The 25,343-nt window shown below is 38.4% G+C and overlaps 1 protein-coding gene across 4 annotated transcripts in view; it reads right to left on the reverse strand.

The window, feature by feature from the left end:
- Nucleotides 1-267: 267 nt before the first annotated feature.
- The window catches only part of CRPPA (CDP-L-ribitol pyrophosphorylase A), a 51,240-nt gene continuing 26,164 nt past the window's right edge, over nt 268-25,343 (reverse strand). For 2 of the 4 annotated variants that reach the window (XM_083468373.1, XM_083468375.1), the window contains exons 6-10: nt 23,014-23,111; nt 22,310-22,402; nt 20,656-20,748; nt 19,157-19,279; nt 268-740 (exon numbers count right to left, since the gene is read on the reverse strand). In XM_083468373.1, the coding sequence (XP_083324499.1) occupies nt 636-740; nt 19,157-19,279; nt 20,656-20,748; nt 22,310-22,402; nt 23,014-23,111 (512 nt within the window). In that variant the 3' untranslated portion in view covers nt 268-635. Of the gene's footprint in view, nt 741-11,934; nt 12,043-19,156; nt 19,280-20,655; nt 20,749-22,309; nt 22,403-23,013; nt 23,112-25,343 lie in introns of all 4 variants that reach the window. The other 2 variants (XR_014517707.1, XM_083468374.1) reach the window with 2 other exon arrangements.

A 25,343-nucleotide genomic window follows, 5' to 3' on the forward strand; every position in this document is an offset into this window, starting at 1 on the left:
TTTATCTGGGATTCAAAGCACAGCAAGGTAGGGCAATACACACACAATCCAATTAATAAATGTCAGTATGAAATGTTTTGTTCAAATAACACCTATAATTGATTTTCCCTGATTTAAACCAAAAAGTTATTTGAGAGAAGGTGAAGGAAATACTGGTTGCCTTAAGCCACAGGGTTGGGTGGTGCTGTTATGCTTGGATCCTGATTTTGGGTTTCCAACGGGCATCTGGTTGGTCCCTGTGAGAACAGAATGTTGGACTAGATGGGCTCTTCTTATGGCTTTAATTAGCCAGTGTAATAACATAGTAACACATGCTTAGCACTTCCACGTGGAATAGCTGCATTTAAAGCGCTTCACTCTGGTTAGATCATGTCCACGCAGCTTTGAAGCAATTCACTCCTGCAGTTATATCCCTTTAGAATACAAACAACCTTATTTATCATAGTCCTTAGTTCTCGCTGCCCAAAGGCACTCAAGGTAACACATAGCATAACATTCTGAACCTTATAGTAGCTATATTTCAAATAAGACCTCCCTCTTAAATATTTAACTGCCACCCAAAATATACTCTTGGTAGATTCCAACTTAAAAAGCCTGCATTGACCCCCTCCTTGAAATATCTGCACATCTCCTTTTCACGCTACTAGAAGCTGTCCAACATAGGCAGGATTTCTGTCTCTTATTAATGCCATGATAAGAGCAGCAGCTGAATCCATGGTCTCTTGAAGCTTCAAATTGTCCTGAAAGAGAGCAAGAAGATACCCATTATCAGCTGCTTTCATTTCTAGGATGGGAAATCAAAATATGAATTTAAAATATTAATAGGGAAATGGTAGGAATTAGGAAGAATAAGTAGGAAGCAGATAGGCCCATATCTCAGTGGCACATGACATCCTTTGGCTGCAGATGGCCAGAGATTCAATTTTTGAGATCTACAATTGAAAAAGAATCTTGGGTAGCAGGGCAGAGAAATAACTCTGCACAATACAGTGGAGAGCAGGTTACAACAAGTAAAGCACAACATTAATATTAAATTTATTTTTTAAAGAAATAAACTTAGCTGAATATTTCCTGTTCTCTTCATTCAGTTTGCACATTTTTGACTGACAATGGTCAGTGCAAGAGGGTCTCCTCTATTGACAGATCCTTTGAATTTACAGATCGCTAAATGTTTTTGCTGTGTTCCCAACATGTTTATGTGCAGAACCTTTAGTTTCTGAATGACTGCTTTATGGTTTGGTTTCATTAAACCCAAATAAAAATAGAAACAAGAATCAGACAGTCTTTCTAATATCTAGCTGGACCTGTGAGTGAGCACTTCGTTCCAGTGATATTTTGATAGCCAAGAACCTTTCTTGGAGTTTCTCCTGAATTAAACTGGCAGTGCAAACTGACTCAATAAAAGATGTCATGGTCAATCATATTTACAAGTGCTCCTGCCTTTCTTTCCATACAACTTTCTTTCTATAGTGTTACAATCCTGCTTTTCAATATTCTCATTGAGGGAAGCCAAATATTCAACAACAGGAAACATCACAGACTTAGATACTTGAAAAGTTTAGTCATATTGTAAACCATTAAACACAGAAGGACAGGAAAAACAAAACGAGCAGCCGAGATCTTGTTCTTGTCCCACACCAATTATCTCACATTACCGACCACCCACTGCTGCCTCTATGGCTCTGGCATCCCAAATGTGTGATGCTTATGGAACATGTACAGAAAATTGTTTTACTCATCAGTAAAACCTGCAACAGCAATCCTAGTAATTGATCTTCCCTATGTATCACGTAAATTCTGTGGCAATCTACTTCCCCATCTCCAAAATGTAGACTGTATTCTTGTTGAACCGCAGGATCCATTAACCTAGTACAGTTAACGCTGTATTGAAAAATCTATCTTCCTGGCGTGTAATATTTTTTTACTGTTATTTAAATGGATGATTTACTGCATTAATATACCAACCAAAGAACAAAACATTTACAGCGCCATGTGAATGTAATTTGGAAAACAAAGCATTTTGGAATCTTGCCAGTCATACAGTCTATAAATTCATATTACAAAAGTTTGATTCCACAAAAAGATATGCACCCTCTGCTTTTAAATAAGAAATGCCTTGTAGCTCCAGATGGATTCAGATGCACACTTACTACATCTGATTCGAGTGGTTTCTCACTATGTGTGGGCGCCCATACCACACACTGATGTCTACTTTTGCTTCAATACTAGTTGGATTATGGTAATACGCTGCCGGAAAGCAGTTTCATATTTGTTTTCTAGTAGAGTTATTGGTGATCAGTAACTTGTATTCTATACATTCAGCTATGCCACCGTATGAAGCAAGACCACACATACAATACACAAAACAACATTGCCTAGACAAGTGTGCGGGCCTTGGGAACAGACTGGAGGGGAACAGGCCTTACTCTGGTCTGCCCTCGGCTGCTTTAAGGCATTCTACAATTGGGGTTCCATTGCCAAGAAAGTCCTCCTTCTTGTTGACCAGAGAAAGAAACCGGGCTTCTTTATCCAGCCCTTAGAACCTTTCCCAGGCCCATGCCGCTCCCCAGCTCTGCACCACACCCTCTAGAGCTTTTGCCTGGCTTAAGCATAGCCTACTATACAAATATATAGTACTTATTCTACAGCTCAATGTAATTATTCCATAGCTAGATGTAATTAATGAAGATGTGGAAAGGGCAAATCCACAAATGGTCAGCTGCGTCATTCCAAGCATCAAGCCACATCATCAAGCCACAACAACTACAAATTGATTAATTGCTTCCAGATACAGTGGTGACAAGGTTGGAATAGATAAGAGCCATTTTATCATCAAAACGTCTACAAGCATGTCACAGAAGTCCTTCAAAGGTTTTAAAATATCACCCAATAGGCCACTAACCCTTCCAAAAAACTCTGCTGAATAACTTCCTGAGCAACTGTGAGCAATTCAGTGGGAGGAATCATGTTAACAGCCCAATACAAGTCACAATTTCATAGTGAGACAAGGTTTTTAACAGAGGCACCAGCCACGTCAACTGGAAACTCCTAGGGTATTCATGAATTTATGGGATTCCTAAGTCTCCCAGAATGAACAAACTTAATGGGCCCAACTCTTCTGCACAGAGGAATGTTTGCTGTCTGCCTAATTTCATGAGAAAGAGATTTACTAGTCTGGCTCTGACTATGACAATAGGGTCTCACCTTCAAACCACCTGATAGGTGAAAAATACTAGGTTCAGAATGCACACTGGAGAATGCATAGGCCCAGTAACAACACATACCAGCCCAACTGTTGTCATGAAGCCATGGCAGCCTGAGATGACCCTGTTAAGGCTGTCTTGGCATGTATGTTGATCAATTCTGACTGCAACAGGTTAAGCCAACTTTTAAAAATCATGCTATTTCACTGGCAAACAATAATGGCTGGGAGACAGAAGGCCAAGGGATCATTGCCCATTGTATCTTTTTACCCTGGGTTCAGGTGAGTTGAACTTCCACTTCAGCTGAAATGAAGAATAAGCTTATATTTATATTGACAGCTGTGTGTAACTATATTAAAAGATGCCCAGATGTTAGCTGCCGCAAAGAACTAACAAGAACGTGAGGTAGTATTCTGTGCAGCACATTTGGCATTTCTTTTGGGTGGTCTCAGTAAAGAATTCTGAAATAAAATCCCATAACCTGTCTAACAGAATCAACAACACACCTGCTTCCAACCGAGGGGACAGGGAGAGACTGACTGCTATAACTGTATCATGTTTGGGAGGGTGAAAGCATTATTAAGATGCACGAACTTCACTTCCTTTTGCTGGTGAGGTGTGGCATCATCACAATGGTTTTGCTCCAAAAGCCCTTGGAAATCTGGATGATGTACTAAAACATACATTGTATTTTGAATACCCATCTTTCAGTACATCTGTATCAGTATAAACAGAAGATTGTCAGTTGGCGACAGAAGAAAAAGGATAGTCTGTAAACTATTTTTATGGCTGCTAGGAGTTACATTTGCGGCTTGGAAGACCCACCACACTCCTATGTTAAGGAAAACTGGTTAGACATTTTTGTACTACTGGAAAACACCCAACCATTCACCCAGAACATGCCAAGAGGAAACGCAAAAGAAAACAAAGGAAAATATGCAAAATTACCTTTAAGATGTAGATCACGGACAGGAAGCCTGTGACCCTCCAGACTGATTGAACTATATGAGGTATTTTTTTTCATATATATGCCTCATTCACTCACATCCATTTATAGCATGTCTAGTCTATTCTAAGAAAGTAAATTAACAATTTGAGGCACTAGAGGTGGACAAATTGTAACAAAAAAAGATGATGAATTCTAGAATACAGACAAAATGTTTGTGATCAGGAAACCTCTTTACCCAAAAACACAAGAATGCAGAAACTACAATCTTCCAGATACTATTGGACTAGAACTCCTGCCATCCCCGACTACTGTTCATACTGACTGGGGCTGATGGGATTTGGAGTCTAACAACATATGGAAGGTTGTAGGTTCTCTATCTCTGCAAAAAAATACACCCTTGCCATTATTTATGCCCTTACCTTACAGTATTGTACTTTCACTGAACTGAATGTCTTTGGACAAGATAGTGATGCAGGGGAAAAAACAGAAAGTGCAACTGCCCCATTGTTTCCTGTTTTCAAGCATCTTAACATCTCATCTAAAACAGAATACATTCAAACTGCATCGGGAATCTGCCTATCTAGAGCAGGAGAAGAATTAAGTGTTCTACTTGTGATGAAGCAGATCAAGAAAAAAGCAACATTTTCATTTTCTGGTTTCCTGTGTTCATCATGCATACACATATTGAGAATACAACCTCCAAATTCAGCTTTTAGACTTCAAAACCTAGAAGTATGTCCAATGCGACTCATACTCAGAAAAGACCCATAATAATTAATGGACATGACTAACTTGTCCATTAATTTCAGCAGGTCTACTCTGGATATTGCCACAATACATCAAGTAAATTAATAAAAACCAGCATACTAATAAGCAAAAAACCAATAAACTAGTGTTCTACTCATTAGGCCTTGGCTGTTAAGATTTGCCACCAACCATACTTAATCAAGAACATCCTTTTTCAATTTTGCATAAAGCTCATCTGAAAAGTGTTTCCTCTTTTGTTTTTTATGAATCTGCTTCTTAAGCTATCTACTTCACATTGTTGTTTCACTGAAATGTTAGTCGTGCAATTTATTTCCAATGCAGACAGCAATTATTGTGCGCAGCTTGCTTTCCACCTTCACCCTGTTCTCATGGTTTTGGAGGTTTAATTAAACCAAGATTGTCAGGTTTTTCTGTTTCTGCACTGTCCTCTAAACACTAGATTCTCAAATGTCTGGAACGCCATATATCCTAGTTGAATATGTTTTCAATTCCCATTTTGTTTCATAAATTGTACTGCCCAGCATTAATTCGGAGTTTGAAAAAAATAATTCTAAGTACAATTATGCTCTGCAAAGCCAAGACTTTCTTAGTGACAGTGCTCATCTATACTCTATAAATCAGTGTTGGTCATCATGATTTGAGGTTTTCCTACTGTTAGTTGCTTCAAATCAGTTTTGAGAAGGAGGCCACACAGTTTTGAGAAGGCGTAGCCAGGGATGTGTGCAGCTGCTCCCCCCATCAAGTAAATAAAGAAAAATACTTAACAAACTGACCTATTGCATCACAGATAACTGTCTCCCCCCCCCCCCCCACAATAAATCCTGGCTATGCCCATGAAACTACAATGTTTGTTTTTTCAATTCACTAAATAATGCAGATTAAACTTCACATTTTCACTCTGTTAATCAAGTACAGCTATTTTGAATTATTTTAAAACCAAAGCCCAAAGAAATATGAATGAAACGCACAACTTGAAACTCAGTGTGGTCTAAGGTTTGGGAACATAGTCAGTACTTTCTTTTGCTGAAAATTCAAATTAAAACCAATCATGTGCTGAAAAACACTGAATAAAAGAAAAATAGCAGTGAAAATATATCTTCTGCAACAAGGCTGAATTCCCATGCACATATCCCTGAAAGCAAGCATCACTGGGCCTACTTTTGAGTAGATAGGTACAGGATTGTGTTGAAAATACAAATAAAACAGTGGGAGAGGAAGAAAAGAGCCAACAAACAAGGGCAATTGAGTAGCAACTAAATTCTAAGATAATCTAGTTGTTTTTGCTTTTTCCCTCATTTCCACTTTTGTTCCTACAAAATTGTTTTGTCTCTTTCACTCAGATTTGTGTTTTTAATTGTGGCGAAGAGTTAAATAAAGATATTTAATTGCTCTGAGGGGGAAAATGTACATTTGTGTTTTCTGTTAAGAGTTCACCCTCAAAACTAGCTAGGCTTCAGCATAATCTAAAAAGAATGCTCTATGTTACTGATTAAAACAGAAAAATGACATGACAATACCCATGAGTAACTGCTTCCCCTCCAATAGTCAGACAGCAATAAAACTTGCTTTCAAGCAGACAGAAAATGCACCAACCAACAACAGTCTGTACTAGACGTATTTGCATAGTACACTACATAGCTCCACTGGTTTCAATTTACATGCCTGAACAGCACCCCCAACTTTGATTCTACTGGATAAGGATTGCTCTTGGCTACAGCTCATGGTTAGCAATCTAAACCATGAGCCCTGGGTTAGAAGCCAAACTGTGGTTTTAGCACAGCATAATAGTAAGTACGACCAGCGTAGAGAAAAGTGACTATCAACTCCTCTCCAGGTACCTGCACATTCACATGGTTCAGGCACACTATGGTATAAACACAAAGCTTGTGGTGTTTTATGAACCAGGCCATAGTAAAAATAGTAAACTAAAAGCAGTGAACTACTTGAAGCTCCCATTTCACCCATTGCTGTAAATGGGCTCCACACTCCCTTATAGTTGATCTCTATAAGGGAAAAACATGGGGAGGGGTTAGGGAACATAATGTTATATAGACCTTTGCTGCTTCACCATTGACTTCCAGCCCAGTGTTTTTAGACTGATTTGTTTTTGTAAGATGTTTCAATGTTGTGTCTTACTATGCATGTGACCTACCTTGGAAGGTCTTAGCCTAGAACTATCTGAAGTTATGGATCCTAAATATTTCCATTATCATTATTATTTGTAATTATTCTGTGTGGGAGTGCTGGGGTATTCTTGCAAAAAAGAAAAAGAAAAAGAAAAAGAAAAAGAAAAAGAAAAAAGCGATGTTGTATATGCACACTCCTTATTTGGCTGTTTTATTTCTTTTCTGCTACATTCCATGGTTTGATAGTGAAAGAGAAAAAGACATTGTGTCAATGGTTTCTGACAAACATTAATTTAGTGCTATGGTCTTATGGAACTAAAATGATAAAGTTATCAGAGACGAATAGCCAAAATAATATTTTTATGCCATTATGATAGATGCATAAAACAAGGGTTATCTACAACATGTTACAGTAAATTAAAAGCATTCAAGAGTTGTTTCACACACTATGTGTGCAGGGATATTTTAAGAATATACCTAAAAATGTAAACTATAAATGCAAATGCAGGTAACACAAGGGCATACTTCCCAAGGAGCAATGATTGTGCCCTAACATAACCAAATATTGCAGCCTAAAACTACCAAATTAATTATGTTTGGATATTTGTCGTTGTATCCACAATTGCTGAAAAGATTCTGTTACTAATCCCACTTAAAATATTGTTTAAAGAATGTCAAACATTACTGAATCAGAGTAGCTGGGTACAAAAAGAATGTCCTTGAACCCTGAATCCATTAGGTCCAGAGAGAATAGGCAACATAATCCAGGACAAAGTTTTCCATGGACCTAGGATGGGGAAGCTGTGGCTGTTGAACTCCAACTCCCATCAGCCCTAGCTAGCATGTCCATTAATCAGGAATGATGGGAACTGTAATACATTGACATCTGTGAGGCCACAGGTTCTCCATATCAGCCATAAATAGATGCAACCCAGAAAAGCATCTGCAGGACAAATAGTGCATGGTGACTCCAAGAATGAAGTCAAAGCACACTCTGGGAACTAAGCATTGAAACACCCACTAGAAACGTGTATTCTGTGATCAAAGCTGGAAAGCAAGAATGGTCACCATTTAAACAGCATGAACACATTCATGTAGAAAGAAATGTGTTTTTCAGCATTGCATTGTCAGAATGCATGCGCTAGCATGTCTTGTGTCAATATAAAATGTAATAATTTTGGCAATACATTTATAATTATAATCAGGACAAAATGAAGATCTATTGCCTTTTACTGTAATTATATTAATAAAACCACTGCTGACTGATGAAGAAATATGATATTTATGCTCCAGGGATTAAAAATGAGAAATCACTGACGGTCAAAATAGTTGAGCAATCTAGTTTCTGGTGAGGTATTTCACTAGAAAGATAACGTAAGCCCTTCCTGAACTCCGGTTTCTTCTCATCCCCCTGTTTCAGACAGCTTCGTTTCACTGGCAACTGTGTAATTGACTCACTAGCTTACAATTATAACATATAACAACAATGGTGACTATAAATAGAACAATTTCATTAAAAAATACAAAATGGTTGTAACTCCAAGAGCAGTTTGGTGCTAAAATCTATTTGACCTCATTGAGCTTTAACTAGCCAGTATATACAGCTGTACTCTTCTTTAAACTGTAACTGAAAACTAGTGTTAGAAAACTGTTTGCAAATTAATATTATTTATACCCTATTTTTCTGTACAAGTACACCTAAAACAGCTTATAAGAGTAGAATGGTATCTGCCACATTTTTAAGAGTCATTTTAGAACATTCCACTCTTACATTAAAATAACAATTTAGGGATGTCTTGGCTCCCAGGATTGGGAACATCCCATATCTGAAACCCTAGAAAGCTGTGGTCAGTTAATAGAGACAATAAATACTGAGTTAGATGGACCCCTTGATACTATGCAATTTCCTATGTTCCTATTTTAGCCATTGACTTCCCAAATTAATTTCTAAAAAGAAAAAAAAATGCACCACCCCACATATTACAGTAAAGACACATTGGATCATCTGCAATGAAGAACAAAATGTATTTTATTTCTATTGATGAGCTAGCTGCTGCTGTAAAATTTCCATGGGGTAAAGCAAATTGAATTAGACAAACTGATACTCTCACAAGCTACATATGAAGAGGTATCACATGTATGCTGCCTTGGGTATTATGGGGGAAGGAAGTCAAGATATAACTGTTATACAATAAAAAAAATGTTTTCTCCCCCAATCAGGCACTGGTTTGTGCGACTTTTTTCAATTTACTGACTTGTCAAGGGACACTGACAAGTATCATTTTTTTCCTTTATTTAGTAAGATATATACACATTGGTACAAATAAAATATGTCTGTGTGTTTGTTTTGTATTTTGCTCATTATGCAGTATGCAAATGGAACCATGCACAACTGAAAACAATTTAACAAAAAGTACAGAGAAACATGGGGGCATTCCACAAAGTAGGTCACATATTTAAAGGCCTTTTAAAAACATTCGTTTCTTCCCATCACTTTATTTCATTTTAACCAATACCACATCTCTCTTTTGTAACTCTGCTCTCACTTTCCCTTCTCTTTGTGTGGCATATGCTACTCAAAGAAATATCAACACTGTAAGCTAGACCTCAGAGTACATGGAAGGACACTGTATTGGTGGCTTTATTAGGCTGTAAATGTTTTCCAGCGTTACCTCCTATAATAATCTAAAGCAGAGGTGGCTATCCTGTGGCCCTGCAGACGCTGCTGGACTACAACTCCCATTATACCTTACCATGGCCATGCTGGCCGGGGCTGATGGGTGTTTATGAGTTGATTGGTGTCTGGAGAGCCAATGGTTAGGCCCCACCCCAGTCAGAAACTGTGTTTTGTTCTTAATTCTCTTCTTGCCCGCCTGCAAACAGACATAGACAGCCTAGATACAGTTGCCTGCATACGGTTCAATAAACCGAGTTGTGTGGCCCATATCTTGTGCTACATTGGATACAGTTGTGTTTTTCTGCACTTTCGTCATGATCCATCTTGTTGTCCATGAGTTGTTAGCATTCTTAGCAGCATGAGTAGCATTTTAAATTTTACAACGTCGTGTAATATCACATTCCCTTTGATCAGCAACGAAGTAAAAGAAACACAATCAAAATCAATGGACTCATCCTCATATACCTCATATGTGTTTTTTTGGTACACACATCATTCTAGTACACACATCATCCACCCGTCATCCAATAAGCTTTATTACTTTTAATAGTAACAACCACCCTTTCCCTGGTGGAAATAGCTTCAGGTTCAAGAAGAAACAATTTCAGTGGGACCAGAAGCACATCTATGAGCTAGTTCACAGATCAGGCCTACATGATTGTCTTGGGGAAAGAAAGTTAGACTGCATATCTTTTTGGAAATGATATGCAAAGTAAATAAATATAATTTAGAGAACTAGAATTAATTGAATGTAACCAAAATTTGCATAAGGAACTGCTGATGTATCAGGAAAATTGCTCACTTCTTATCTTTGTTGAATTTAGTTAATTATAATTATACTACACCATCTTTTTTACTAAATCTACATGTACATCATTATGAAACACCTGCAGCCAGCATATTATTGCCTATCTATTGTAGAAAGCAATAATTATAGCATTTAGCTCCATTTGCCTTGATGTTCTGATACAAGTTACCACTGATTTAACCATTACATTCCAAGTACAAGACGTATTTGAAAGGCCAATTATATTATAATTATTATTTGTTCATAGAGCAATTGAATGCAATTTTTGAAAATGTTTTGGCACTTTTATAATTAGTGACATTATTTACACAGCAAACACTTGCTACACTCAAAACAAAGAGCAGTGTAGTTTTTTACCTTTGGTTATAAAATACATTTCACCGTATGTGATTAATGAAGGAGTGGGTTTAGAATAGCATTTTGGCTTAAACCACAAAAGATGTTTGCTTGAGTGATAGAAGGCTTCTTACATCAATGCAAATTACTGAGAGATCACTAAAGGGAATCAGGGTATGTGTGGAAATGAACCAGAGAAGGTAAAATAATATAGATGGCAGCAGAAATAATTTTAAACTGATTATAAAGAACTTTTGAAGTCTGCATGTGGGATTGTTAAATAAATTCTTTCATTAGGAGTGATCCCCCCCCCATGGTATGCTGCTGCTGCTGCTGGCATCCATCTGTATAGGGCCTTATGTGTTAGCACCAAAAGCATGAACTTGGCCCAGTAACAGATGGGCAGCCAGTGCAAAGTCTTGCAAACTAGGGGATATATGCTGCTGTTGCAGCATGGAGTTTTTCCTTTACTTGGGAATAAGACCCATAAGAATCACCAGGACATACTTCAGAGTTGGGATCTGGCTGCAAGCCCATCTATAAAACTGATGTAACTGATCAATTCTGAAAAGGAATCAAATTGAGAAGTCAGGGCAGAAGTGCTGTCCATTAAAGAGATAATGGAGGGGTATTTAAGTAGCTGAACATATCTGATACCAAGCTATCCACAAAACTCAATAGCATGGATGGAATATTTTAAATGTTTCAGCACCTTAAAAACAAAACCTGAAATGCAAATATAAGAGATTACTGGCTAATTTCTCACAACAGTTGAGAAGAATGGTGTCTGTAAATTTAATCTTATATCCCAAGTTCTAAAAATGCTAGAAATCCCATTCTGGGAGCACTAAAAAAAAACCTTTGCTGGTGCGTGGTGCCTCCAGGGTTGGTAACCCTGCAGTAACAGAAGATAAATTTAGTCACTCGTCTTTATCACAGCCTTTCAAACCCAGTGAGCTCTGATTTATGACCCTGGCATGTTCATTAACTAGAGTTCCCTCAGTTCAGACATAACAAGGAATTCCATTTAGTTTAAAACCAGTAGCAAATGTATCCGAACTTCTCACCTGGCACATGCCAGAGAAGGCAAGCACTCAAACCCAGTGCTCATCATGGTTCATGCACTTACATCAGAACTGGCTCAGTGTACCTCCAGAAGTCTCACCATTGCAGACCTGTTTAGAAGCATGGAAGTTATCCCCTCACTAGCAATCCATTTCTTAGATCTGAATCATAACAATCAACACTGAAACATTCATCAGAATCTATATTTTATAAAACAATGCAAGAAGCACAAAATACATTAAGTCAATTTTGGAATGAGTAATTCAGATGCCCTGTCTTTGACAACTTGTCTCTGATCATGAATCAGTTGACACAGTGTGTACTTTTCACTTGTTTTGGCAAACATGCTGGTTTCCATTAGCAGCATACTCATGTAGTGTTTCCTTTATACACTGTTATGTTTAAAACAGCAAGTCTGTAATAGCTTTCAAAGAGGCCTGATGTATTAGTGGTGAGGTTTTTGTTTTGTTTCATTTCAAGAGCTGGTTATAAGATTCCTGGTCTGCGGCTGGCCTTTTATGTTTGGAATAAAGAACCTTTATTAGCATCTCATATCAATAAAAAAATCCACAATAATGTGGGTATTGTGGTAGTGCAAACACAGGATATTAACAATTTCCATGGTCTTTTTGAAATATCACTTTGTTTCTGAAAGGCATTATTCCTGCATACAGGTGGAAATTCAAAATGCAATTATCGTGCTGCTGGAAAAATTTAATATTTCCTCAACGAGTGTTTTTATTGGAAGTGCTACATGGTGTGGATTGTACCTGTGATATCACAAACAAAAAGGGATAGAACCCAGCCTTACCCAATGCCATTTATATTTTGTAGATTTCTAGCGTTCTGTAACGAACCTAAAGAGGCCGTATCTCTGATTGCAGTATTTAAGTGTGAAACAATCCTAATTGTCTAAAAATATGTTCAATAACTGGGTCTAGATTCTGTTCTAAAGCATAACATTATTTCACTTTTATGAAGTTGCTTGATTACACATAGTTATTCATCACTCAGCAACTGCAGTATCAATTGATGGTTGGCATTTGCAAAACAGTCTTCAAAGATAAAACTCCAGAGGGAGAGCTTTTATATCATCTCATCACCCTAATTTTCAAAGGAAGCAATTCACATACTGAGTTGCAAGTCATTAAGTGATGAGAAGTCAACTACATGCATGTGTGAATCAAAAGTCCAAAGAAACTAAACGCACATCGCCTAGATTTTGTGTTCTAACTCCATGAATAGTAATTTAATTACACCAAAAATGAGGGGCAGTTAAGATAACAGAATGATTGAATATGGAACACTACTTCCAAATTGAGTGGCTAGAGCAGAGGCTTTCAACTTTTTTGAGTCCACATCTCCCATGACCAACTGCACTCTTTCTGCAGCTCCCCAGTGGAGAAACGCTCTCCGAACCAGTTATGTCACCCCTTGCCTGCAGAGCTGACAGCCCCTCGCTCCTTTTTGAAACCCTCCCATGGAGTGTTCCCTCAGCCTCCTCTCCCCTCTCTTTGGCAGTCCTCCAGGCAGACGCCACCACTGCCCCTGGTCTCTGAGCCACTGCCCCCTGCCCCAAAGAGAGGTGCCTCCTCACGCTGCCCCACAGGGGCAGAGGTTGCCTTCAGCCTTAGAAGCCTGAGGCCAGCACCTTATTCACCTTGGCAGGCAGCAGTGACAGCAGAGGGTGGCGCTGGGCCTGCATGGTGGAAAGGCTCCCCTTCAACACCGGGCACTCAGTTCCCATCAAGCACAAGAAAGGCCAGTGTGGTGCCTGCCTGCCTGCCTGCCCAGCATCCCACATGTTTGTCCGTTCCCAACAGCAGGGGCTGGGGGACTGACTGGCTAGGCTCCTTCACCTACTTGCTTACTTACACTGAGGCCACCTCAGCTCCTGGAAACCAGCACTCCCTGGCCAGCCCCTGAGGAGACATTTGCCTGGGGAGCATGTAGCCAGGGCTGTTGCAACAAACAGCCACACAAGCCTTTGGGATGCAAGACAGCCTCAGAGGAGGGAAGGAAGGAAAGAGGGACAGAGGCCAGTGTTGCGTGCAGCATCCCTGACCATCATTCAAGGCACCCTAGGGTGCCACGGTACACTGGTTGAAAACTTAAAAAAACCAAAAACAGACAAAAATCACATGCAGTAAACTGGATTGTATCCAGTGATGCCCTTGTATTCATGAAATAGCTTTTGAGCCAGAGGAGATCTGTACTAATGAAAAAGCGAAGGCAATTTTCACCAATTCACCCTCTGCCCTCCAAATCTACTCTACTGGGATCAGGGACTCCCCTGAACAATGATGGGGTACAGCAGAACTTTCTTTTGTTTCTTCTTCCCTCATCTGACTACCCTGCATAACAAAACATGGCAATGTGCAAGAAAAAAGAGGAAACAGCAGAGTAGTTCATAGTGCCACAACTTTTTAAAAAGCTAGGAGAAAGCAATGTTTTATCAGTCACTGACTACAGTTAAAATGTGTTCACCTCTCAAATGTGACTTACCCTCATCACTATAAGAATAATTTAGTGCCTACAAGATGTGGGTCACAACATTGATTTGAAGCGGTGGAAACAATTGTGAAAAATAAACCTAAGATTTACTGCTAGTTACGCTTTAAAAGAGAACTGTTTAAAAATGATCCACAGGTGGTATTTGACACCAAGTAAATTAGCCAAAATGTCTAGAATCTAGATCTAAGGATGACTTATGTTGGAAGTGTAAAGAAACATCAGGTACATTTTATCATTCATGGTGGTCCTGTAGAATAATAAAAGAATTTTGGGAGATGGTATATAATGAACTTAAGAAAATGTTTAGAAGAACATTTCCCAAAATGTTTTTGGGAATAATAACAACAGAAATATCAAAAAATCAAATTACTCTTTGGATGTATGTGACCATAGACACTCGAGTTCTGGTAGCACAAAACTGGACGAAGTACCAACATAAAAAGAATGGCATCTTAAGCTATTAGAATATATAGAACTGGCCAGCATGACAAATAGATAAAGATGACAAGAATTTGAAAGAGGATTGGATATTACATATAGATTACCGTATTTTTCGCCCTATAGGACGCACCTAGTTTTTTTTGGGGGGGGGGAAATAAATTTAAAAAAAAATATTTCCCCCCCCCCAGGCACGACCCCAGCCCCCAGAACAGCCTGCTATCCGCAAGCCTAGGGAGCTGCGCCGGTCTCCCCAGGCTTGCGGACTGCTGTGCGAAGCCCAGGCGCGCTCTTCAGCGTGCCCGAGGCTTTGGAATGCAGGCAGCTCTGTGCGACCCTCTGGAGGAAACCAAGGAAAAAGTGGAAGGGGAATTAAAGACAAAGTTTAGGTAAGTAAAACAAATTGGAGGAATAAGCTATGTTACTAGTAATATTTATTTATATGTCATTTTTATGTTATTTTTCTTATTATCCTTATTATATAATACAGTATGCATTGCTGATATGATAAAATAGAAAAGCAAAGAAAAAAAGAATAATTTAGTGCCTAGAAGTAATTTGATTTTTTTGGAATTTTAATGTTGGAAAGGCAGGATACAAATTTAAGAAACTGGTAAATAGGACAGAGGTGTATGCACATATTACAGTGAAGGATTACAGTGTAATCCTTCTAATATACAATACACAGTGAATATGTAAGTCTTCTGTGCTTTTTCTCTAGCAGGATGCAGCTTAAGAATACCAAAGGCAGAAGCATTGCCAGGATATGTTCATCTTATTGAGTAAACACAGGTTTACTCAAGCCAGATGCAAGTAATTGCATTCCTTTTGAATTTGTGGTGGAAAATTCAAGAATTTATAGGCTGGCAATTATGGACCGAGTACAATATATTTATTTTACATATTGTCTGTTGCTGCTACCTAGCAGAAAGAACCCCCTTTCAGAATTAGCACAAAATTATACTTCATGGAATGAAATAGTAAACAGAAGCATTTAGCGGCTAAAGCAAAATTAGGTTTCCAGATAGATTGTAAAAATCAAATATAAGTGGTTCAGACTGTCAAAAATGGAAATTTGATACATTATGAGATTGTTCTTTTCCACCCATATGGTAGGAAAATGTTTCTCACTCTAACTCAAATACAATTGCAGACCAGTATGTATTTCTTCCACAAACTACATTCATAATTCTGAAGATTAACCCCTTCTAGGAGCAAGCACAGGTGCAAGGGAAACAATCTGTATAAAATGGCAAAACAAACCCTACTTTTCTAAATCTGTAGTGAACCACTAAGCAACTTTATGCACATGCATGCCTGCATACAATGGAACTTTCTCAGTGCATTAAACTGATTTGTAAGCATGGGTGATCTGCCACATGTGCAGGTATCAGCTACAGATATTAATAGGAGATGCTGCCAAGTAAATAACATTAGGTTCCGAATGTCAAATTATAACAGTCATTCCAACCTAAAGGATTAAGCAGCACTTAAAATGGAGATTTATGGCCACACCAGAGGTAGATGGGGGATCTTAACTAGCACCTGAATAACCAGAATTTACAGATTTAGAAAAGTAGGGTTTGTTTTGCCATGCTAATGTGTCTGCTTGGCCTTGCTCACATTCCTCTGCATCATGGCCCAAGTAACTGCCCAAACCACAGTCTGTGACTCATGGTTTGCATGTACTGATAAACAGTGGGCTGGCACTTAACAGCTTTGGACACAAAGCCTCTCTTTGCTAGCATAATCATGATGAGATTGAATAGTTTGCTTCCAATTTCAATTAACCACAGTTTAGTGTTATGGCCAAGCCCTAAACAGTAGTTGGTTGAAACAATCAGCTTCATAACCAATGGTTAACCATAGTTTGGCTAGGTTTGAACACAAAACTAAGCAGGGGTTAGCCTTAATCTGAAGCAAAGCTTTCCAACATTAATGGAGGAGAAGAGGGAATGGGAAGCGCTTGAGCTAGGATTGTTCTTTATAGTCATAAACAATTTTTTATCATGACATGTAAATGTGGGCACTGAATCATAAGAGTCAGAAATACTCTGAAAGAAGACCTCATTCACACTGTAACAATTTAGTAGAAAAGTACTGTATATTATTGTATAAAAGTATAGGCAGCGGCTATTTTGAGTGTCCCGTTGAAGCACGACCACTGACATGTGTGCTGCTTTTGGCCTCAGAAGGGGGCAGAATGGGCTTACAATGTCCCAGAATGCAAGTTGCCTGAACTGTATATGTTTCCTAAACCATTGGATATGGGCCTGAGAGATATCCATTAAACCATTAAACACTGTAGGCGATGTTGCGGCAAATGCCTCACAGGATTGTTGTGAAGAAAAGATGGGATAGGTTCATATACTCCACTTGGAGAAGGATTATTTGCAAAACATTTCTCTCAGTTAATTTATTTATCTTTCTGGAACAAAAAATCATCAATGTTTTCCCAGCCAAAAGCAGAAAAAGTAAGGTAATATTAGAGAAGAATCATCCAGTATTTAAATGCCTGAAGTAGTCACACAAGTAATTTCAAAAATTAACCACAAATTTAAATGCTCTCCCACAAATTGAAAACAAAATACCACCCCTGATGAAACATCGGAATTTTTTAATGATAAACACAGCCCTCGCTTGGAAATGGACTGAGAAAGGGAAACTTTGCCTTTTTAGAATAAGCATTTCAAGCTTTAATGAGATTAGCCTTTCTAGAGCTTTCATTTACAAGAACTACTAAATCAGGCATCCAGTTTTTAGTTTGTACTGAAAGAAAAATGTACTCAAAAAGCTTTTACACATCTGCTGTCGGTATTCTTCTTAACCAAGTTTACCTACAGTTAAATGTAAGCCCTGACATCACCCTTTAAATGGCAATTCCTGCAACAAACGTGTAGCATGAATGGTAGGAACATGCCCTTTAAAAAGCAGTGGAGAGTCACAGGGAAACCCAGAGCTCAGCGGGCCCTCTGGCACAAGTACCTAATGATTTAGACTAGATTCACATATGAATTGAACTTCAACCATTCACTGTGAAAGAGAGGGTGGAGAAGCTGCCAAGGTAACAACTGGATTTGTCTGGAAGCATAATTTCTGTGAACTGGTACAGTCACACATCTAGTATGTGCATAGCTGAATTCTGTGAACTACGGCTACAATTTCTGACATTAACAAGCTGACAATATGCCATCTATGTGGAGGTGCCAATTCACATAAACCACACAAATATCATCATATGTCCTGGCTTTGAGCCTTACACCCTGTTCCCTTCCAGCATAATCACACAGGGCCTCATGCGTCAACCAGTCCTATAGCACTCCCTGATGATATTGCTATGTATGTGATCAAGTCAGGCTGATCTTGGATCCTTTTAGGATTTATTCCCTGCTTCTGCACTCTTATTGCATCACAGATTTGCCCTCATGCATTTCACAAGAAAATTCAGCAAGTGTCATCAACAGCAATGCAGTTGATTTTATTTGAAAGCATAGATTTTAGTGAAGATCTGTCTTTCTTGGTTTCTTACGCACAGAAAGTGCTGCTGTGACACACAAGATACGTTCTTGGCATTATACATGGAATTATACTTACTTGACACCAAGAATGGCTCTAGGCAATTATTCAAGGACTGACATTTAAAATGACAATTCCCCAACGCAGAGTGTGATATATAAACAGAGCCAGAAGTAACTGTACTCCTGTATCCCTCATTATACTGGGATTACATGGCTTTCTCAGAAACCTACTTAGGCTTTTAATCACAAATTCCTCTCAGAACCATGAAGTTGGAAGGGACCCCATAGGCAATCCCATCCAACCCCAAGCTCAATGTAGGGAATTCAGAATTAGAACATCCTCAAAAACTGGCTGTCCAGCCTCCGCTTAAAGTCTTTCAGTGAAGAGACCCCCCCACACACACTTTGTTCCAGGTAATTGGTTCCATTGTTGAACTGCTCTTACTTTTAAGGTCTTCCTCCTAACGTTCAGGCTTCTCCTCCTTCCTAAACCCTTTTTCTTTTGTGTCAAGTCTCTCAGATTGTAAGCATAGGGGCAGGGACTTTTTTGTTACTAATAATCTGTAAACCACATTAAGGATTCTGCAGAACAACAAAAATGGAAAGGAACCTTTTCAACCTAAAAAACAGTTGTTTTATTTTTGTCACCTTTCAGATTTTTTAAAACTTAAAAAAGAATCAAATCAGGTGGGTCACAAAAATACATTCATAAATAGGTAATTCACAGATACTTCACATTTATTCAGCTACATACCTTTTGGTAATGTATACTGAGACCATATAGCAAAATATTTTTCTTTTCCACTTCCTTTGCAAATTTAGCAAATCTTTGCATTGCACTGATAAAAGACACATTTTCGAAAAAATCCAAGTATACCTAAGAAAGGGAGAGTAGAGAAAAACTATTTTTTAAAATATTAATCAAATTCCCAAGAAACAAATAAAAAAGTAAAGAAAGTCAATTTATTGCTATTTAGAACTGCACCAAAGAAAACATTCTGTGAAATCCTTGGTCCAATAGTCCTAATAGTATCTGCAGGCAAAAAAAAGGACCTCTGGCAGAGAGGGAGGTCATTCCTGGATAGCAGTGAAACCTTCTCCCATTCCTTATGCTTTGTTGGTGGTGCTCCACCAGTGGTGGAATGAAAAAAGGGGTGGTTTGGAGGCACATCATGAGTGACCAAAGATCCACAGAATCTTAAGCTCTCTTGTTTCACTGGCATGCCTCTAAACTGAGCCTGAAACTAGTTCAACCCAAGATCTAACATAGTTAATGCCCATCAACTGGAGTCAATGGGAGGAAGCAAAAAGGATACACACACAACCAGCTTCCACAGGATGGTTCCACTGCCACCTGGACTTATTTAAAGTGTGACAGGTCTGCCACAGATCTTCACACCATCACCATCAGTCGGATTAGTTTGGCAACAGATGCAAACATAATCACACTTCCTAGGGAGCAAGCTTGACTGGACACAGTGAAACTTACTTCTGATTTACCATGCAAACAATTGCAAAGCAGATAGTGTGGTTCTCCCATACTATCAAAGAAAAGTACCATACCAACCCTGCTTACTATTTTAGTACATTGCTTTAAATGTTATTCTGATTCAGAAATTTCCCTTTAAAATTTCAGCTGGAGTTAGAGGTGACAAGATACACACCACCAACATGATTAGACAATCCTAATCTGGAAAAGCATGGAATTTTACAAGAAGTTGTTGGCATTCATCTGTCTCAAACACTATGTTAGCAGGACCAAAATGACATCCCCGGGGCACAAGTCTAGGCAGTGTGTATGGAGGTCCTGGCCTGCCCAGATGACAAGACCCTTCTCCCAGCCTTGCTGATGTGGTCCAAAGGAAAGCAGAGCAATATGGTTGGCACCAGCTTGGCTGCAGGAGTTGCTGGAAGGAGGAGTAAAGGGCACCATCCAACCTTCTTAAGGGCTCCACTCCAGATTTTTGTAGAGGAATCACAGGTGAGAGCTGAGTGCAGGGTGTGGACCAAAGGTGGACAGACTATCCCAGAAGGAGCACAATATGTCCCCTGCCAGAGGCACTACCCCTCCCCTAAAACCCCATGCACCCTTACAATAAGTATTCAATCAATAATATAGTTTTGACTTGCCTCTACTTGGTATCTATTACATGTTACAGAGGTGACACTGATGCTTAAAAACAGAATCTCATATGTAGTCTGATGTATTAGAAAAGTTACTTTATAATATAATAATGTAATATATTAACCTACCGAGATAAGAACAACAGAGTATAAAAGAGAAGCATTTGTGTTTTCAAGTATTTCTACTAACTGATGTGTTTCTTGGAAGTTAGACAGGTTATCCTAAAAACAAACAAACAAACAAACAGGTTTCCAGTTAAGAAGAATGCTTTCAAGATGCATAATGTACTTATTTAATTACACTATCAACTTCTCTTGCTCAGAGAGGCTGTGGCCTACCTCCCTCAAGCCTATACCCTACTGTAACAAATGAAGCACATGTAATGTAAATAAAAGGATATTATTCCCTAATTTACTACCTTCTCCCCTTCCTTCTGTTTTTTTTTTTTGTGTTACTGTAAATCCCTCAGGGAAAGGACCTATCCCCTTGTACTTTATGAAGTTGATCTCCACTGAAGTGGTGCTATATGACCAATAAAATAACAATACATTTGTAGTATTGCACTAATATTACAACTGGATTCCCCTTTCCTGTGCATTGTAGGATTACAGAATCTCAGGATTCGTAATGGACAAAAAATAATCTAAGCGAATTTTTCCATAAGGAAAGAAAAGTGCCTTTATGGAGCCACAAACAAATGTAACTTCACTGTAGAAGAGATAAATTCTGCCTTGGCAACACAGCAGGTGCATCAAAGAAATGTGTTGGCAGAGCAAATAGAAGAATGTATTTTTAAATAGCAATCTGTCTAATATGTTAACAATCATATAAATAACTTCTGATAAAAATCAATAATCTCATACAAACAAGCCAAGTTGCAGCATAATGAAAATACAGGATTGCCTGATTAGGGGAAAATGTCTTACTGATTACAATTGAGGTAATCACAGAGACACTTTGGGATCAAAAGCAGTAAAGATTTTGTGAAGTGTGTTATACTCTTTCAAATGTACTTAACCGTTTTCCCTAAAGTTATGGCTTTGTGAACATAAAGCAGTACATATAGTGGAAATACTGTAAAAAATGAAGTTTAAAAGACAATAATTGTTCTAATTTAGGAATAACTTTCTACAATGTATTAAGAATATGAATACAGTGGTGCCTCACAAGACGAAATTAATTCGTTCCGTGAGTTTTTTCATCTAGCGAATTTTTCGTCTTGCGAAGCACGGTGTCGGAAAAGTTTTGGAAAAGCTTCAAAAATCACCAAAAACCTCAAAAAAGGCTACCACACCTCGTTCTATGAGTTGCTCCTCGAAGTCAAGTCGCAACTGTATTAACGGTGTTAAGAAAAAGGAAACAAACTTGCAAGACGCTTTCGTCTTGCGAAGCAAGCCCATAGGGAAATTCGTCTTGCGAAGCAGCTCAAAAACCGCAAAACCCTTTCGTCTAGCGAGTTTTTCGTCTTGCGAGGCATTCATCTTGCGGGGCACCACTGTACAACTTTAAATGGGATGTATCTGGTTGTAAAATATATCAACATTACTCCGCCTGAGTCAACAGTCCAAGTATCAAACTGACAGAACTGATTTCTACATATGACATATGGCTCTGTTAAACTAAAACCTGTCCTTCACAATTGCAGGCCTGAGTTTCATCAGTTTGACAACAGACCATGAAGCCTGTAAGGAAGCCAATTTTACCAAGGACAATGCATCTAAGTGATGCTGTAAAGTTAAAATATGTGCTCGGAGACTGCCTTTGATCTTCCATAATACTTACATTTATGCAAATAAAGTTGTAGCATTGTCCTAGTAATATATTTTGTAGATGACTTTCATTTTTGCAAAGGGAAGTTGATATAGCTTTAACCAGCTGAAAAGGGAAATTAAGATTGTATTAATGAATACTCCCCTAAACAATGTTGTTATCCTGCACATCTTAAACCACAAACCACTGAAGAATCCATGTGTTAACTACCACTTTTAAACTATGTAAGTAACACTTTGTATCATCATACTCATGAACAGAACAAGCATACTTAGGGTCAGCTCCTACAATGGTTTGATGTGAGCTAGAAGTGTTCGTTGTGGGAAATTTCTAAACTATGGTTTAATGGAACCAGGCCATAAACTCCTTTCATGCCCAGCCATAGGCCTCCTTAGCCAGTCCAAGCAGAACACTTTTCAAAATACTGGTCTGATCTGACTGTCCTGACTGACTGTAATAAGACCCAAGGAAGGAAGCACTGTATTAAATACCCTGGTACAAGGAGTGATTGATCAGCTGCGTGTGTTCTGGGAATCTAAAAGGAAAACCAACTCAGGATGCCAATTCAACCCAAGCTATAATCATCCCTTGGGGGGGGGGGGAATTGCCAGAGGCCACTGCATTTAGTGGCATGCTAAAAAAAATACTTGTACATATCTTTCACATTGGAATTCTCCTTATGTTGATGATGTTGAGAATCAAAATCTAGTACTTACTTTGACATGACTCTTCAGAGTTTCATGAAGGAGAAATCCTACTTGCACGGCATCTTCCTTCATATTAGTGAGAACACAAACTTGTTGTGATATGGTGTCTAATAAAGAAAATTTAAAACGGCGGGGGGAAACAGTTGTTATCATTATAATCATCAATTCTCTAACTTATTTCAGTAAACAATTATTTTAGACAGGGTTTGTTTTTATAGAAAGAGGAATCGTGTTTTCTGCACTTGGAAAAACGGTTTTATGACAAGGGTTCTTTACAGGTAAATACAGGATTAGATATATGATCAGCTACTATGAAAATACTCCCTCCCCCCAACCTGAGGATTGTTAAATTTAACTTCCTGGCTACTATTACAGATACCATCCCTATCCAACTCAAAGACAGCTCAAGTTTGTGAAAAAAGAACTAACTGACCATAAACAGCCCAGTGTTTTATCCCATGGGTCCCTTTGGGAGGAAGGATATTCCCTACTCTTTCTCTTTTGTGTTGTTTGGCAAACCATTGCATGTGTAAAAACCATGATTCAAAAGCCACTGTAACTCTGGAATAAAAATGAACTTAATAATATAATAAGCTTTCTTTGTTCTATTTCTGTTGGTGTAGTTTTGTATCCATTTCTCCCATTGCATCTGTCATCCCATCTATGTTACATGACCAAGCCTTGTGTTCCATGCACCCTCCTACTGCACACGGCACTTAATTACTTCCTCAGTTGCAGCAAAAAATCGTTTGCATTTGCCCTCCAAAATCAGGCTTGCAAACAAGCTTCAAACCATGCTTTTGGTTTGGAAGGCAAGCACCAACCAGTTGGGATGTGAAGAGAATACTATGATTTGCCTCAAGCCAGGAAAGTAACCAATTACACAGAGTGTGCAAGAGGAAGAGTTAGTGTGCTTGTTCCCATATTGCATAACTATGATTTGGCACTGCATATGAACTGACCTACTGGGTGCAATATTAAGCAGCCAACAGTGCATGCAGGAGCAAAGCATTCACATAATCAAAGGACATTTTAATAGAAGCCCATCACTGAAAAAACAGGCAGACCAGATAACTGATCTGTTCCCCTATAATGACCAGCTACAACAAATAATAATAATTTCAGTGCACTCATTTTTCACCCCATCTGTTCATTAGCTACCTAGGATTACATTCTATGTGAAGAAATACTAATGAACAAAGCCCTAAGTGTATTTAGCATAAAAAACTTAGATATATGATTATCCTTTGTTACACAACTCACTTAATTCAAGTGGGATTTGAGCACCCACACTCTATTCCTGTGGTGTGGGAACAGAGCAGAAGTTACCTACACTCCAGTAAAGGAGCAGGGGGAAAGGGTGATACTGTCAATGCAAGTGCAACTAGGGATAGGTTAGATACCACTGATATAAAAGGAGTATGTTCATTTGAATGGAGGAGCATGTGGCTGCACAATGAGGTAGTACGTCCAAGCAGGGCATAATAAGTGATTGATTCCTTGGGGGCAGCCCCACTGTGAATATATTAATTTCTAAACATTAATTTCTCATTACTGCTAGAATTTGGGATCACATAATTCAGTAGTGAAGCAAGTGTGCAAGGCAGAGCTACAGTTCTAAAAATTATAGGTTCATTCTTCACCTATTTCTGAATGCACATTTCAAGGTATCCCTGAAAGAGAGACTGAAGCTTTACATGTTTCAACTGGAGGTTCAAATATATAGTTGCCCTAGGGGAAGAAATCCTTAAAGAGATTTTTTCAGGCTGTTTTTGTACTATCCAGGTTCTAACTACTTTTCTAAATGAGTCATCCTAACTGCAGGATGAGGTTTCCCTATTTGCAGACTAATAATACGAGAAGGGGGAGAGAGACAGACATGCGCCACATTGTCTGCACATCCAGCAAGTTCTTACCTGTTTTACTTCAAGAGCATTAAGAATGCTTTTTTTTATTATTGAACATGTTCTATTATTTTTCCAACATTGGTTGTTAAAGAAAGACAAAGCTAAAAAATGGAACACCATTACACTTTAAGAAATCATTTTATGAAGATAGTGAATCAAATGTTTAACATATTGGAACCACATTGTTTGGTACTTGAATGATCATTATATTTTTCTTACCTACATCAGTGCTCAGTTTAAAAGAATGGAATGTGTCCTTTATCAACAGCTTATATTGCCTACAGCAGAAAACTTTAGCTAAGCTTTCCTAAAGCATTTGGAACTTGTTAGCTGTATTTGCATAGGTAGGATTACATTTGTAATACAGATCACCATATACTGCTCACATAATTAAAAGCAGATGATATACTAATTTCTTTTAAACTCTTTAAT

The sequence above is a fragment of the Podarcis liolepis genome (genome assembly GCF_965112155.1).
Source record: "Podarcis liolepis genome assembly, chromosome: 12".
Lineage (NCBI taxonomy): Eukaryota > Metazoa > Chordata > Lepidosauria > Squamata > Lacertidae > Podarcis > Podarcis liolepis.